The 15,933-nt window shown below is 40.9% G+C and overlaps 1 protein-coding gene across 1 annotated transcript in view; it reads right to left on the reverse strand.

Moving 5' to 3' along the window:
* Positions 1 to 15,933, reverse strand: part of cacna1g (calcium channel, voltage-dependent, T type, alpha 1G subunit) — a 119,478-nt gene that overhangs the window by 64,465 nt on the left and 39,080 nt on the right. Inside the window, exons 5-8 of the mRNA XM_061810720.1 lie at positions 14,910 to 15,204; positions 13,846 to 13,938; positions 12,889 to 13,759; positions 11,426 to 11,823 (exon numbers count right to left, since the gene is read on the reverse strand). Coding sequence (XP_061666704.1) covers positions 11,426 to 11,823; positions 12,889 to 13,759; positions 13,846 to 13,938; positions 14,910 to 15,204 — 1,657 coding nt within the window. The remainder of the gene's footprint in view (positions 1 to 11,425; positions 11,824 to 12,888; positions 13,760 to 13,845; positions 13,939 to 14,909; positions 15,205 to 15,933) is intronic.

Consider the following 15,933-nt stretch of genomic DNA (forward strand, 5'->3'; position numbering starts at 1 on the left):
GTAGCTCTTCAGAGAATTGAGCTGTCAATCACAAGATCAAACAACTGCCATGTGTGTGTGTGTGTGTGTTGTGTGTGCTTTAGAGAATTTTAGAAAAAAAAAAAAAAGAGAACGAGAGCAAGCAGACAGACCAGTGAGCCAAGCAATAAAAGGCTAGGCACATCCAAACACGACACAGTATGTAAATCAGTCCTCTATTGCCAGGTTTGGCTATTATGGCAGAAGAGAAAAGAACCAAAGGCTCTTATGCGTCTGTGGACTGTGTAACACCCCGGACAAGCGCTGGGAGGCCTTTCATCTCCATCCAATAAACAGTTTACACAACTCAAACATGGTGTCATTTGCACGCATTACAGATACATGAAAAAAAAAAGGATGGAAGATTTTGAAGGGGATGGCTCTCATCCTGATGCATTTCGGCTATGGCGTAAAATGTCCCTTCACATTTCAGTCTGAGGATCCCACCGTGTGTGAATGTATCGCCATGTTGAACCAGGAGTTAATGTAATGTAATGTAAACAGTGTATTGTCATTGCGTCTGTCTTGGTGGGCTATTAATAACCACTGTACTGGGACTGTGTAAGCACCATTTCTCAAAACTAGCATGGATATACAATGAAAGGGAACACAGGGATTAACGTTAAATTTGTTTAAAAATGTTTTGTCATACAGTAAACATACATTAAAAGTGTCTGTATGATCTGATATTATTAAAATGATCCTCTGTAAAATCGCCCCTTTCCGGCCCTATCTAATGCCTCTAATTAAATTTGAGTTATTATTTTACAACTGGGCAAAGGCGTGACATTTAAAATGTTGTGTGATATTTCACCAGATATAACCAACTGAGTCAAACTTTGAGGCACGAGAGCAGGATCCAACAGTCCCTTCCAAGTCAATTACAGATTGACTGCTGATGCGTTCGCAGCAGACTGAAATGCGCTAGGAGGCAGTCAGGCGAGTGTAATGAATCGGTCTCTTTCTGGAGATGTGTGAGGTGGAGAGTGAGGAGGGGGTGTGGCTGCAATCAAATTTTGGTAGCCATTTGTAAACTTGCATATTGTTCCTTTAAGGTGCAATTATCAACAGTCACATCAACACTACATTGAGCTTCATGAATAAAAATTAAGGTTAGATTTGGAATAAGTTCATAATTGATAAGGAATGGAGAGCATTTTGCAGAATACGTTTGGTTGAAACTCACAGAGTTTACATCAAACGATCTATGATCCACACAAAACTTTAGTGAGCATATCTGGACAAGACATTGCAAAGTGTTAAGTCATAACTCCCCGGAGACCTGACTGCAACAATTGGGCCTGGGGCAGGGAAAAAGAACAAGCAATACAAAGGCCCCATGTTACACCATCTTTGCGCGTGCTTCAAAAACATGAAAAAATATTCTTTTCATCTCTTATAGGTCAATTATAATGGTTATGCACATGAAACAAAAGTTTATAGAGGTGGATGTCAGTATTGAGTATGGCATGTACTGTACAGAGGTGGGCAGCCAGATGGGCATGTGAAAAACAAAAACGTTTAGATCAATCCCAAAAAAGAGATGAAAAAATTGCAGGAGGTGGACTTCGGAAATGCTTGTTTCAAAGAAAGGCTGACTTACTGTTCTCCAACCATCAGTTTTTTAGTTTTTTGGGGGGGCTTTTCTTGATTATCTTGCATTTAGAATTGTGGCTCAATCTGTGAAACTGGTTGCAGGGACACATTAATTCTCTGGCCGGCATGGTGGGCAGTTGTAGAGCTCTAAGGACTGGGGTTCAAATCCCGGACCCGCCTGTGTGGAGTTTCCATGTTCTTCCCGTGCCTGCCTGGATTTCCTCCGGGCACTCCGGTTTCTCCCCACATCCCAAAGACATGCATTAATTGGAGACTCTAAATTGCCCCTAGATGTGATTGTGAGTGCGACTGTTATCTGTCTCCATGTCTCCTGCGATTGGCTAGGAATCAGTCCAGGGTGTACTCTGCCCCTGGGTCAATGACAGCTGGGATAGGCTCCAGCACGCTCACGATCCTCAAGGCCATTAAGCGCCCTTTAGAAATTTTGCCATGCTCTGGCCTGGGAGTTTTGTGTTTTTTGGCAAACTGTTAAACTTCACTTTCATGGTCTGCTCAAGTGGTATGATAAATGTAGAGAATTTAAATGACCCAACTACCTTTTGCTTCATGCTGTAAAAAAAAAAAAAAAAAAATATATATATATATATATATATATATATAACAGAAATTGGACTTCCTAAAATGTTGCCAGCGTCGGGGTATAAAACTGAACAGCATAGTCTTAAGTGTCTGGCAAAAAGTTACACTAATACAAGTGTCTTTGTCTGCGAATGCTACCATTTTTTTAATTTTATTTTTACTTGAGATGTCATTGAAAATTGCATAGTTAGAAATCACTGTGCATCATGAAAGAAAATCTAGATACAATTCCACATTGGTAACTGTTCCATTCCCCTAAGGATAATCTTCACAACTGTATATTGCTGCCTAAATTCAGCATTAACACAAAAACTATATACTTTTATCTAGGCTCCTGTTTCTCGTATCAACAGGAACATTGAATTTTTCCTTAAGCCAAACTAATGTGTTCCCAGTTTTTGTGACTGAAACGGTTTCGTAGTTTTCCGTTGGTAAGGACGGTGACATGGTGTGTTCCCCTTCTTAGCAAGACAGTTCAGTTCAAGTGCAAACAACAGCAGCAAAAACATACTACATTCTTTTAGTTGAAAGAAATTGGCTGTTCGTGAAAAGGAATAATCGTCCCACATAATCCACAGCTCCTGCCATTGAAGCCTATTTGATGAAAGCCAAACAGTATCTGTTTCATCTCAACTCTTTCTCATTGTCTGACTTTTGAAATTCATCTTGGTTCACAGGCATCTGATTTATCCATCTGCTTTGTTTAATCCGCTCACCTGATAGAAGTGACAATAAATACTTCAAAAGAACACATGTTCAAAGGGTAAACAAGAGCAGACGTTTGCATTCTTTTATATTATTGTTCTGAACTGAAACATGCTCCTCTGTCACAAACATGTACTCCGGTGTACTTGACGTTTGTATATAGACTCAAACATCAACATGCCACACATATAAATCCGCTAAATATGTTTTAATCCCACATCTATGCATGGGAACGCTTAATACTCACACCTCTATAATAGATGCGGTTGATATGCCAGAACCAGAAACAAAAAGTACAACTTTTATGATCTGAGACCTGGACTGCAGCAATCTGGCCATGAGAATGATCATTATTTTCTCTCTGCGATTGTTTTATCTTGCATCGTGCACATTCCCCAGAGATCAATCACGATTCCTGCAGAGAGTGAGAAAATAAAACTCTTGGATATAATATTGTGGTGGCGTATTTCAAGTTCGCAATTATCAAAGGCGATTCATTTCTTAATTCAATAATGGGAAGTGACGCGTGAGTATTAGCGAGGGACAGATTAATGGCTACACGTGTTGCATGTGTTTAAGGGAGAAACTGTTCTTGCTTTTCTAATTGCCTCCTTGAATGTCTGTTTCCTGTGTAATGACGCAAGAGGAGCACGAGGAGGTAAAGTGTGTTTGATGAGGAATAGCGTAATCTGGTTAGCGCCAAAGTAATGCCAGCTAATCTGATACGAATGGAATACTGCACTCAGGACTGCTAATGACGCAGCACTGCGCGTGGTGAGTGTGTTGGTTTAATCAAGTGGCTGTGCTTGCGGTATCGGAAGTAATTTGAAGCATGAAATAAAGAGGGCTATACTCTCTCTGTGATTATATGTTGACTGGTGTTGTTTTCAAAAAGGAAAAAAAAAAGATTTACAGTGCAGGCAATATCACTGACTCATCTAGTCGCTCCTGAGCATTCCAATAAAGCCAACATTGTTTCTAATTTACCTTTTTAATCCATTTGCTATATCCATTCTCAATACCATTTATCAAGTTCACGGTCACAGGGTGCTTTTGACTATCCCAGCTGACTTTGGGTGACCCTGAACTGGTCGCCGGTCAGTCGCAGGGCACATACAGACTTGGCAAAACATTCGCACTCACATTCAACCCGTGGGAACAATCAGGCCGACATCCTAAATTACAAATATTGAATGATTCTAACAAATCATTGAGTAGCCCACTATTCAAATGGTTCTTCAAGTTGGTCATGGTGCTAAAATATACTGAAATAGTAATTTAAATAAACTTTCCAAGCATAAAGACTGACAGTACTATCCAAAATTGACTTTTATAATTGCTTGTATACAAATAGTCTGGCATATCTGTCCAACAATCAAATGTGAAATGAAAATACAAACATTTTGTCATATGGCTATTTTTTGAAATGCCTCGTCTGCGAGCAAGGTTTTCTCTATTTTGTAGAAAATTTACATAATGCCGCACCAGTTTCTCAGTGATCGCAGTGATTAATGGTAGCTAACAATCATGATTAATTTTCACTCCTAATAAAAAGCACATTCTTAAATCTTCAATGGAATTACTAACATTTAACTTCTTTCAGCTTGTTCTGTTAGGGGTTGCTACAGAGTGTCATCTTTTTCCATCTAAGCGAGAACCTAAGCATTTTCATTTCTGCTACCTCCAGATCTGCTTCCTGTTGTTTCTTCAGTGCCACCGTCTCTAATCCGCACATCATGGCCAACCTCACCACTGTTGTATAAACTTTGCTCTTCATCCAAGTGGATACTCTTCTGTCACATAGAACACCAGACACCTTCTGCCAGCTGTTCCAACGTTCTTGTACCTGTTACTTCACTTCTTGACCATACTCTCCATTGTTCTGTATTGTTGACCCGATTATTTGAAGTCATCTACTCTCGCTTTCTCTTCTCCCTGGAGCTTCACTCTTCCTGCTCCGATCCTCTCACTCACACCCATATATTCTGTTTTACTTCATCTAATCTTCATTCCTCTCTTTTCTGCTGTCCTCATACATGTCCTGAACTATTCTAACTATTCTATTTGTCCTCCACACCAGACTTGCGCATGCAGTATCACATTTCCTCTCTTGGTACTCTGTCATAGGCTTTGTCTAGGTCTACAAAGATACAATTTAGCTCCTTCTGAGCTTCTCTGTACTTTTCCACGAGCATCCTCAAGAATAATAAATAAAAATAATGCATCTATGGTACTCTTTTCTAGGCATGAAACCGTACTGTTGCTCGCAGATACTTACTTCCGTCCTGAGTCTAGCCTCCACTACTCTTTCCCATAACTTCATTGTGTGGCTCATCATCTTTATTCCTCTGTAGTTTCCACAGTTCTGAACATTGCCTTTGTTCTTAAAAATAGGGACTAGCACACTTTTCCTCCATTCTTACTAGAGGATTTTGGTTGTTTAACATTAAATAAAGATAAAAGCAGAAAAGCACAAAATCCATCTAGGTAAAGTGGTATTATTCTGTATACATTCTATTTAGCACACATTCATCCAGATCCAGATGAAAAAACTTGCCAGGTAAAGTCAGAGTGTGATTTGACATCTCAGTGAGTCAGGAAATAACTGAATGCATCTTTTGATCACTCCGGTGATTCTGTCATTCTAATTTCACAGTCTTGAGGGCCGGAAAAGCCTTCGTTCAAAACTCAGATTAGGAGCTGGTGCATTGCAGCAAAACCCTGGATCAAAGTCGGCAGCCAAGGTTTTCAGAAATCCTCAATTTGTCAGACAGTGATGGACACAATCTATTTATGTTTGTGTTGGGAGCACGAAATTGGGTGAGAATGTTTTCCCTCTTGTTGTAAAAAAAAGGAAGTGAATCACAGGAGAATGAATATATACAAAATATTTTTTTCCGATTTTCGCGTGTCAATAGTAAGTGATGTCATAGTTTATATAAAGTCACCACTGACTGCAGATAGATGGGTTGCTAATGATAATTTACTTGACTGTGCACTTTGTACATTAACAAGCAAATAAGTAGGGGGTGGGCAGGTTAATAAATGTATAATCTGCACTTTATCAATTTCATAGTTTGATGGATGCAATGTTATTATGAACAATGTTATGTTGTTGCTATATTTCAGATTCCGTATTAATGATTACACCACTTGGCAACAGCTCAAAAAGGATCCAATCATTGGATTGTTGTCTTAGTGACCAGAAAATGAACAGAAAGAGATAGAAGTTTATCCTAAAATGATTTGGTCCTTGGTTTTTGAAAAAATTGCAATGCCAAAGTGGCGGCACGGTGGATCAGCTAGAAGGCGTTGGCCTCACAGTTCTGAGGACCCGGGTTCAGTCCTGGACCAGCCTGTGTGGAGTCTGCATGTTCTCCCTGCGCCTACGTGGGTTTTCTCCGGGCACACCGGTTTCCTCCCACATCCCAAAAACATGCAACATTAATTGGACACTCTAAATTGCCCCTTGGTGTGATTGTGAGTGCAACTGTTTGTCTCTTTATGTGCCTTGCAATTGGCTGGCAACCAGTTCAGAGTGTACCCTGCCTCTTGCCTGTTGACAGCTGGGATAGGCTCCGGCACTCCCGTTACCCTTGTCAAGACAAGCAGCTAAGAAAATGGATGGATGGATGGATGGATGGGTTGAACAAGATTCCAGTAACTGATTGTTGCCATGGGGGTTGAATGGCAATGATGAGAAATGAATCTGGGTGCTTCAGTCAACAACAGTTACCGTCAATGTAAGTTAACCTAGGAAAAAGACAAATATCACTATGTAACATTTTATTCCTGTAAAATTGCTGTAACTGTTTCCACTTTTTCAAATAATCACTCTTACAACATTCATAGAACACCACAATGTCCCATCATGAACTGAACAAACTCAACATCATCATTCTTCACCTAAAAGGAGCAAAGAGACAATGAGGACTAAAGAAATGTGGACTGAATGCAAACTGCAGGACGTTTATGCAGTTTATGAAGACGTTTCTAGTGCGAGATTAGCGAGACCTTCCCGAGTAAATAGACTGTGGGTTTATGTTGTGTAGTTGGCAGATGTACAATGATTCCATCATCTCCTCCATAAATGGCAATGCTCTTAAACAGCACAGCGATAAAGCGGACACCCTCTCTTATTATGTCCAAGCCGTCTGCCTCCACTCTACTTCCCATAATCTCCCTTCAATCCCTTCACCTCCAAGTCCTTACACTCTGTCATCCCTCTCCAACACTCTATTTAATCATAACCCCCAGCCCCCATCCCGCCACCCAAGTCCCCACTCTCCACATCTCAGTGTCACATTTCAATTCTATGCGCTTCCCTAGTTTGCAGGCCATCATATTTTAGCGGATGTGTGTGCGGCCACAAGAGCCGTTAAGAGTTTTTGTTCGAAAGTGTGTGTTTCTGTGAAAGGAAGCAGACAAAAGCGTCTCTGTTATATGTTATGGACAGGGAGGCTTCAGGCACTGTCGCTCCATACACTGACGTCTTCCCGGGTAGCATGACTGTGGTTGCAGGAGGTAGGACGTCTCCCATCGCTTATCCATAACGGTCCATCTAATTAGGAGGCTACTTCGTATTTCCAGGATCACATACTTGCTGTATACAACTCCCACGTAGCTGTAGGTGTCCACTCATTGTATTTTGCGGGTTTAAATCCATTAACTCACATTCAACGAAACATGGCTGTGAATTTTCTCATTCATCCAGGCCATGTCACTCTCTTGGCACTGAATCCATCACAAGGTTAAACAACAGTGCAGTGATCGCTTCAATGAGAATTGAAAATGTGTCTTTTTTTTTTTTGCACACTCACATTCCCACCTGAGGACCATTTAGAGTCTTCAATCAACCTACATGCATGTTTTTGGAACGTGAGAGGAAGTACCCAGAGAAAACCAACGTGAGCACAGGGTGAACGTGCAAACTACACACAGGAAGGCCAGAGCTCCGATTCAAACCCCAAACCTAACAACTGTGAGGCGGATGTGCTCACCACTTGTACATTTATTTATTTGTTTGTTTATGATTTATGGTATCCAATAAATTAAATTGCAAATATGTACTTGTCAGCAAATGAATGTTCCAGAAACATTTTAATCGCAAACATATTTATTGTCGATTTGCACACTGAAATTGGAGGATGAATGAAAAATGTCTTAAGTCTGTTAATATCTAAAATCAATTTGTGAGTTATAAAGTTGTGATAACTGTAATAATACTTGTGAGTGTTATAAAGTTGCCTTTTTATTTTTATTTTTATAATTTCCTCTTCGAGATCGTCGGTTGAGGCTTGAGGTTTCATCACACTGTCAAAGTGTATTCACGAGTGTCTGTGCATTAAATCTGGTCATTCTAATAGACTTGCAAAACTACCGGATTCAAAAACAGAATCAAGCGTCTTCAAAATGTGCACCACACATTTGTGCTTGCTAAGTGGACGTGGCATTTTCAGTGATCCCATTTATTCATCTAAAACGTAAATAAACACTCATAATTGGTTGAGAAGTAGGCTGGGAAGAGGGATCTGCATCCAAGGATTTTCTAGTTGTTGTTTTATATGCAGTTTAGACAAAGTGTGGGAATCTGGAGAACAACTCACGATGCAATTTTATATCAGTGATACAAATGGTGGGCAGCATGGTGGGTCAGCTGGAAAGCGTTGCCCTCACAGTTCTGAGGTCCCGGCTTCAATGCCGGACATGCCTGCGTGGCGTTAGCATGTTCTTCCCGTGACTGCGTGGGGTTTCTCCAGCCACTCCAGTTTCCTCCCCCATCCCAAAAAACACGTAACATTAATTGGACACTCAAAATTACCCCTAAGTGTGAGTGTAAGTGCAGAGGTTTGTCTCTATGTGCCCTGCAATTGGCTAGCAACCAGTTCAGGGTATACCCTGCCTCCTCCCCGTTGACAGCTCAGACAGGCTCGAGCACTCCCGCGACCCTCGTGAGAATAAGCAGCTAAGAACATGGATGGATGGATACAAATTGTGTTGTGATAACATCTATTACCATTAAGTGATAATTGACATGTTGGAAGTAAAATGAAGATAAAAGCTTTTTTTTTTTTGTAATTTTAGTATTTTGAAATTTCTGCGGGAGGTGCCCCAGTTCCTCCACTAATGAAGGCCACTAAATCTGCTAAAATGCCATTTAAAGACATATATGCATGACATAATTTCTCATAATACAAGTCAGCGTAATATCCAAACAATGTTAAATACATTTACTACACGATGTTACTTTAAGGCGTTGGGCATTAATTATGGTGCAACGTATTTCTTCCCTACACCAAGCTGTACTTGAAGAGAAGATTTAGACAAAAATGGTAAACTTGGCTAAGATGATACTTAAGGAAAACAAAACCGCTTCTTTTTTCCCCATACGGACAAATTATTTTGGCAATGCCTCCTTCTACTGGATGTCAGCAGGCTAACAATCAATTGTCTGTCTCTGGTTAAAGTTGTCAGTTGTGTCTGGAGGAGGAAAAAAAGCACTCAAGAAAGAGTCAGATGAAGTAACAAAAAAGTGCATGGAATAGCAAAAGTCATTGCAACAATACGAAACTTGAGGAACAAAAAGAAAAGCAGCAGGCAAGAGGAGGCGGGGGGAGGATGGGCAGAAGAAGAAAGTAGAAAAATAAGGCAGAAAACCGAAGGTGGAGATGAGAAGCCTATAAAACCTCCTGTGGTTGTGCTAAGGATGTTGCCATCTGGCGATGTTTATAAGCACTGGGTCAGGGACCAAAAGTAACCCCATGAAACCGGAACACGCCCCCAACCCCCCCCCCCCACCAAAAATAAAAAAAACAAAAAAACACAAATAAACAGCCCTTGTGTTGTATAACTTCATCCAAACCTTCATCTGTCAGTTAAAACACTAGACATAACATACTACTTGCCACATGTACTACCAGTACCAAAAGTTACTTTTATTTTCACTCCAACCAACACAATTGAAGATAAACATTTGTCTTTTACTTTTATTTGAAAGCCTAACAAGATTGTTGGAGGCTTTCTTTGACATGAGCATGTCTTCCTCTACTAAGTGGTTTATAATATACACTGGCGGTTTAGAATTGTCTTTGATCTATACTATATTTGACAGGAAAAAAAAAGTTTAACCAGAGCCATTTTATGTATCTGGCCTTTTGGCTGTTTCTATTAGGTAGCCCATCCATCCATTTTCTAAAGTGCTTGTCTTCATTATAGTTACATAATGGTGGATTCACAATCACACCGATGAACAATTTAGTCTTCCATTAATCTGATGCATAATTTTGGAAGATGGGAGGAAGCTGGAGTACCCACAGAAAACCCACATTGGCACTGGGAGAACTCTGTGTGACAAATGAGAATAGAGATTCTTATTTACAATTAAAATGTTCGATACATCTCAATTAACGACTATTTTACTGTTAACAAGGAAGCTTTTTTTTTTTTTTTTTTTTTTTTTTTTAAAGAAACTGCTCCTGGCACACAGTATTTTGAGATGAGAAAGGCGTACAGCACAGGTGTCAAACTCAAGGCCCAGGGGCTAGATTTGCCCCACCACATCATTTTATGCAGCCCTTGAAATCATATAATGTGTGTCGACTTCATGTGTCTTGCTAAAATTCCAAAAGCGAACATTGCTTTCACTATTAATAAGGTTGCCATTGGAAGGATTTTTGTCACCAATCCCCCTTTAAAAATAAATTGAAAAATAGTTGAATTTTTTTTTTACAGGGTTCCCATCAATTTGCTTCAGTCATCTCACCCCCCCACTGAGAGAAACAATAACCACGACGACTTAAATGAGTTTCACACCCTCGTTGCAGTCTAAGAATACGTTGTCCCTACCTTGTCAGGTCAGACAAAACAGAATCCCAGTAAAATCTAATAATACAGAATCATGACTATGATTAGGTGGCATGAAAACACGGATTACCAATCTGAAGAACACTTTATCTTCATTCCAATACAGAATGTAGATTTTATGAAGCAATACCTTAATCAAATATTTCCATCAGGTGCCAAAGATCCCATAGTGCCCTGGGATTGCTAAGAACAGTGATTACAAACTGGATATAACCCTTCTCGTGTACATAACTACAAACAGATATTGTACTGTATGTTTGTAAAAGACAAAAAGTGAAGCGTTCCACTATGTCAATTGTTTGGCCTCAAAAAAGTTAAATCCGCGCTTCTCGCTCATTTTATCATACACTCTTTCCAACATTTTTTTTTTCTTTCTTTCACATGGCTGCAATTATGCTGGTGTAAATAAACAAGTCCATAGAGAGACATCAGGAATTCCAGTTGGGCTTGTGATAGCAGTGCAGCTTACACAATCATACAGCGAGATACAAACATACACAGTAAATCTTTGACTTGAGCTCATCAATCACTACATCACCTCCGGCTCACTCACTTGTAGAATATCAATTCGACTCTTGCGGAAGGTGCAATTTGAAAATTTGCATCACAAACGCGGCTTTCAAGAATCCTTTGAGACACTCACCTGTTCGTGATACTCGATTCCCATGCTGAGAGTATTGATCAGGATGGCAATCATGATTCCTCGTCCAAAGTACTTGCTATCAACGATCTTCCTGAACGTATCACACACCAACCTCCAGAAGTGCACGACCTTTCCAGCTGTTTTACCCAGCCTGAAGGGCTTTTTCCTGGGCTGTCGACTGTCCCGCCTGTCTCTGCGGCGCGTGTCTTGGTTAAACTCATAAACACCCTCGCTGTCAGAGTCTCCCGGTGTCTCTGTGCCAGCATCGGACTCATTGGTGAGGGCCTTTGCGCAGTAAGGGCAACTTTCAGGGTCCAATGTAAACCCAGCCATGTCCATGGCACTGCTCATGGTGCTGAGGTCACGAGCTGACAGCTGGCAAGAGGGCTGGGCTGCAGCTGAGCAATAGAGCAGAGTAAATAGCATGCATCAAGTGTTTAATGAAAAATGTCAGAATAAATAAAGAACTCTGCTGTGAAGAACAACAATTTGGGATGCTCGCGTGTGTGTTGGAGGGAGCGTATTCGACAGTGACGGGCAATGCGTGAGCTTCAGCTCCGCAGACTGTGCTGCAGCCTGTATGGCTGGCAGCCAGTGTTTCCACCGTCTGTATAACCTGAGCAGATCTGGCCTGACTTTTGCTGAGCACAATGCCTTTTAGAACTTGGCCAAGAGCAAAGAAGTCAGTTGCCAGCTACAACATGAAGCATTAACATTTGGCTGTAATTAGAATGTTTTCTCTCTCTCTATCTCGTGCAGAAAAAGAATTCTCAAGCGTATTTTAGCTTGATCACAACAAATTTACGTCTGAATCTAATAGGTGATTGCATGAAAAGGAAGAGTTTGAGTGGAAGAATGTCATTTGTTTTAATTCAACTGACAAAAACTGAAAATAAATCATCCGTGCTATTATCTCACTTCATAACATTGTCTTATTTTTACCCCCACTAATTGTTAGAGCATGCAACTGCACCACAACAGATATTGGTTTGATCATTGTTGGCTTGTCTATGATTTTATAGGATTACATGCAAACGAAATGATGTTATTCCCATTTGCCATTGACCCTTTAAAAAGCAGATAGCTGAAATAGATTTTTCACTTTAAAGGAGAGTTTCCCACCCACTGTGCTGCAACACATTAATGTGCCATGGAAGATCACCAGGTGTGCTGCAGATAAAATCCAATTTCATGTAAATATAGAGTGGAAATTATTTATTTATGACAAGTAATGCATGTTTGCTCAGCTACACTGGCTATGCCACGGACAGGCAAAATAACTGAATACTCTTTCCCAATATAGCAGAAGGTACAGTTAGCAAGGGTTGCCCTTCATACTGAAGAATAAGAGTTTGGTGTTCAACGAAAAAGTTTAAAGTTATTGGTGTACAGACACCCAAATAACTTGGTGTTTCCAGTGTGCTGTACTCATAACTTCAAAAGAGTTCCTTGCAATGATCTACCTGACGGGTTGTGGGTGTCCGCCAGGCTCTGCCGCCTTCTCCCGTAGGACATTGGCGGGATGTTAAGGCTGATATTTGTGAGAGTACTGGTTGTCATACTCCCTCTTCTTGACTCTGCTAGAGCTCTGGCCTGAAGAGTGGGGTAATTCTTAGGACCGGGAGCAGTAAAGGGCACAGAGTTCCTCTTCATCGCCCTTGACGTGAACACTGGAGTAATGGAGATTGAGCTTGGGGTCTGCCAGAGGTTTGCAGTTGAGGGCGTGCAGCAAAGAGTTTCTTGTTTGAGTACACCAAGAGTCGGGTGTGAATCAACACATCCCGCTAGATTGGTGTCAGAGGTTGCTGTTATTACTGAGTGGGGCGGTGGAGCTAAAGTAAGGTTGACACTACAGGTTGTTGGCCCTACATTGTTATGAGAAGATGGGTCCACATCCTGACCTTCCAGACATCTGATGTTCCCTCCTGGTCTCACACTGCCATTCCCAAGATGGTAGTGGTAGTGCGGGTGAGGGTACACCATGTGGTAAACAGACAATGACCCCTGCCTTGAGGATTTCCTCCTCCTCCTCTGGCTCTGCCTCTGCTGGGGTTCCACCGGCGGTGGAGATGCAGCAATATTGATCCCTGCACGCCGTGCTATGAACCTGCAAATGTGGGCCACTTGTTTCACCCCCTTGCGGACCACATGGACAAGGTACTTGAGAAGCTCATCGTAGCAAGAACCGGGCTCAGAGAGGGAGGCCAGGGTGCTGGCGTTGGACATGAAGCGCACCCTCTGTTCCTTCATCAGCTGACTCTCTCTTTGCTTGGTTTCTGAGAACTGAGTGGCAATGACTACCAGGCAGAGGTTGATCATGAAGAATGAGCCAATCTAAGGATAGGGAAGACCTGTTATCTAAATAGTCATGTCAAATACTGGAAGAACTAGAACTGAAAACATTGGGAGTTCGCACTTACGATAATTAGTAAGATGAAATAGATGAAGTTGTAGAAAGAGTGAGCATCCATGACGAAATACATGATGTCCACCCAGCCTTCTAGAGTGATCACCTTGAAAGGAACAGACGACCAAAAATGCATCATCAAATTTCTACAGGGTGTTATGATAGAAGACTGGTGAGACTGTTGCCTCACAGCAAAAAGTACAACGGTTCATTTCCAGATTCAACCACGTGCTGCACATAATTTGGTCATGTTATTCCCATTCTCTCCTTAAACCTGCGTGGGGTTGATCTGGTTGTTCTCTAATAATATAATGATTGCATTTGACTTGACATAACCGTACATGGTTGCGGCAGACTAAGCCAGTGATGTGGTAAATGTTCAGAACACATTTTGCTCTAGATTCCTGATGTGATTATGTAATATAAAGTGCTAATTAATCTCGCCATATAGTTTTTATACTGGGGGCAAGTGTGGATTGGCTAGAGCTATCAATTACGGTGCTGACACATTGGAACGCAATCAGATACACTCAAATTCATGGTGAATTTAGAGTGTTAAATTAATTTAACATTTACTTTTGAATTGCTAGAGTAAGGCAGCGCACTCAGAGAGAACCCACACAGCAATTGTCCTCAGAATGACTTAAGTCAAGAGTCAAACCCAGAACCTTTCTGCTATGTGAGGTGACTAACCACTTACTTGCTTAAGATCAAGCACAAGTCATATCCCCCAGTTTCTTTTTGCATGTTTCAGCAGACACATGCAAACTCACATAAGAGTTGCACCACTGGTTGAACTAATCCCCAATCTGGCTTTTGTTCTCCATTGTGACACTCCAAGCTTAACAAAAAACTATGAAAACAGACAAAAGCTTTGCAGATAATATGGAGATGGCTAACAAATGGTGTGGAAAATTGAGGCAATGGATGTGATCATGAAAAGCCGGATTTCAAAGTTATGCCAGCTGCTACAGGTCAATGAGCCTTCCATTTAAGACCTCTATATTTCCAATTTGTTTGCTGAATGAACCCATACCATCGATGCATGCCTAAAATTGAATTTATCCAACTTCTTACCTGAAAAATGGCAATCCAGGCGTAGCAGATGTTGTCAAAGTTGATAGCCCCTTTGAAGGGGTTAACTAGACCAGCAGAGCAGTTGTTGTAGTACTGGTTCCAGTTAACACAGGTGGTATTATCAGTGCTGTTGTAGGAGTACATGTCGAGGTTGCACTGCAGACCTGCCTCATCAAAGAGCTTGGGCACTGAGTTACAGTCCCTCATGCCATTCTCTCTGGGCTGAGAGCAGATAAAGGGGTTCTCATCGTCATTTTCGGTGTGGTAGTATTTTTCAAGCTCCGCAGACAGAGGGCTAAGGATAAATGAGAGGATATTTCATTAATTAGTGGTTGCATGGTTCCTAAGAGTAAACAAATCATAATATACATATGTATTTTTTGCATTATTAACCTTACTTAAAAGAATTGTGATGATTAATACTGAGAACGTGAATGAATGCAGTCCAGATTTGAGCTTGGCCAGTGCAATCAGCAAAAGAAACAGCAAATGTAACTTCAAAGTAATCAGGAAGGTCATTAATCAGTACTAAAGCATTTGTGGTTTTACAAGATGGGATTGACTGAAAATAGAATAGAAAGTACAAATGATCCTTAATATAAAATAATATGGAATAATTTACATTTAGGTGTCTTTAATTTGCTTCTAAAATACACTACGGACAATTCTGCACGCCTGCAAAACCTAAAGGCACACGCACAACCCACCGTACCAGTTTCTAGGAACAGTAGAAAAGTGTGCAAAACCATGGCCAGGGAGCCTTTAAGTGCTACACATTCAAATTCTAGAATTCAGAATTCAGTCAGTTACAATGAATGGGTGACACATGGTCATTATAGGGCTACGAATGGCTCATTTAAATCTTCTGTGTGACGCATTACTTTATGAACAAACACTCTCTCTTGTTGCTAGACAAAACAGAGCTTCCACTGTCATGCAGACACGCTGTGAATCTCTTTTCATCCCAAATCCTGGCCGGTGTCACAAGCAAGTATCGAGTGATTTGTAGTCGCTAATCACACGC

The sequence above is a fragment of the Syngnathoides biaculeatus genome, chromosome 22 (assembly GCF_019802595.1).
Source record: "Syngnathoides biaculeatus isolate LvHL_M chromosome 22, ASM1980259v1, whole genome shotgun sequence".
Taxonomy (NCBI): domain Eukaryota; kingdom Metazoa; phylum Chordata; class Actinopteri; order Syngnathiformes; family Syngnathidae; genus Syngnathoides; species Syngnathoides biaculeatus.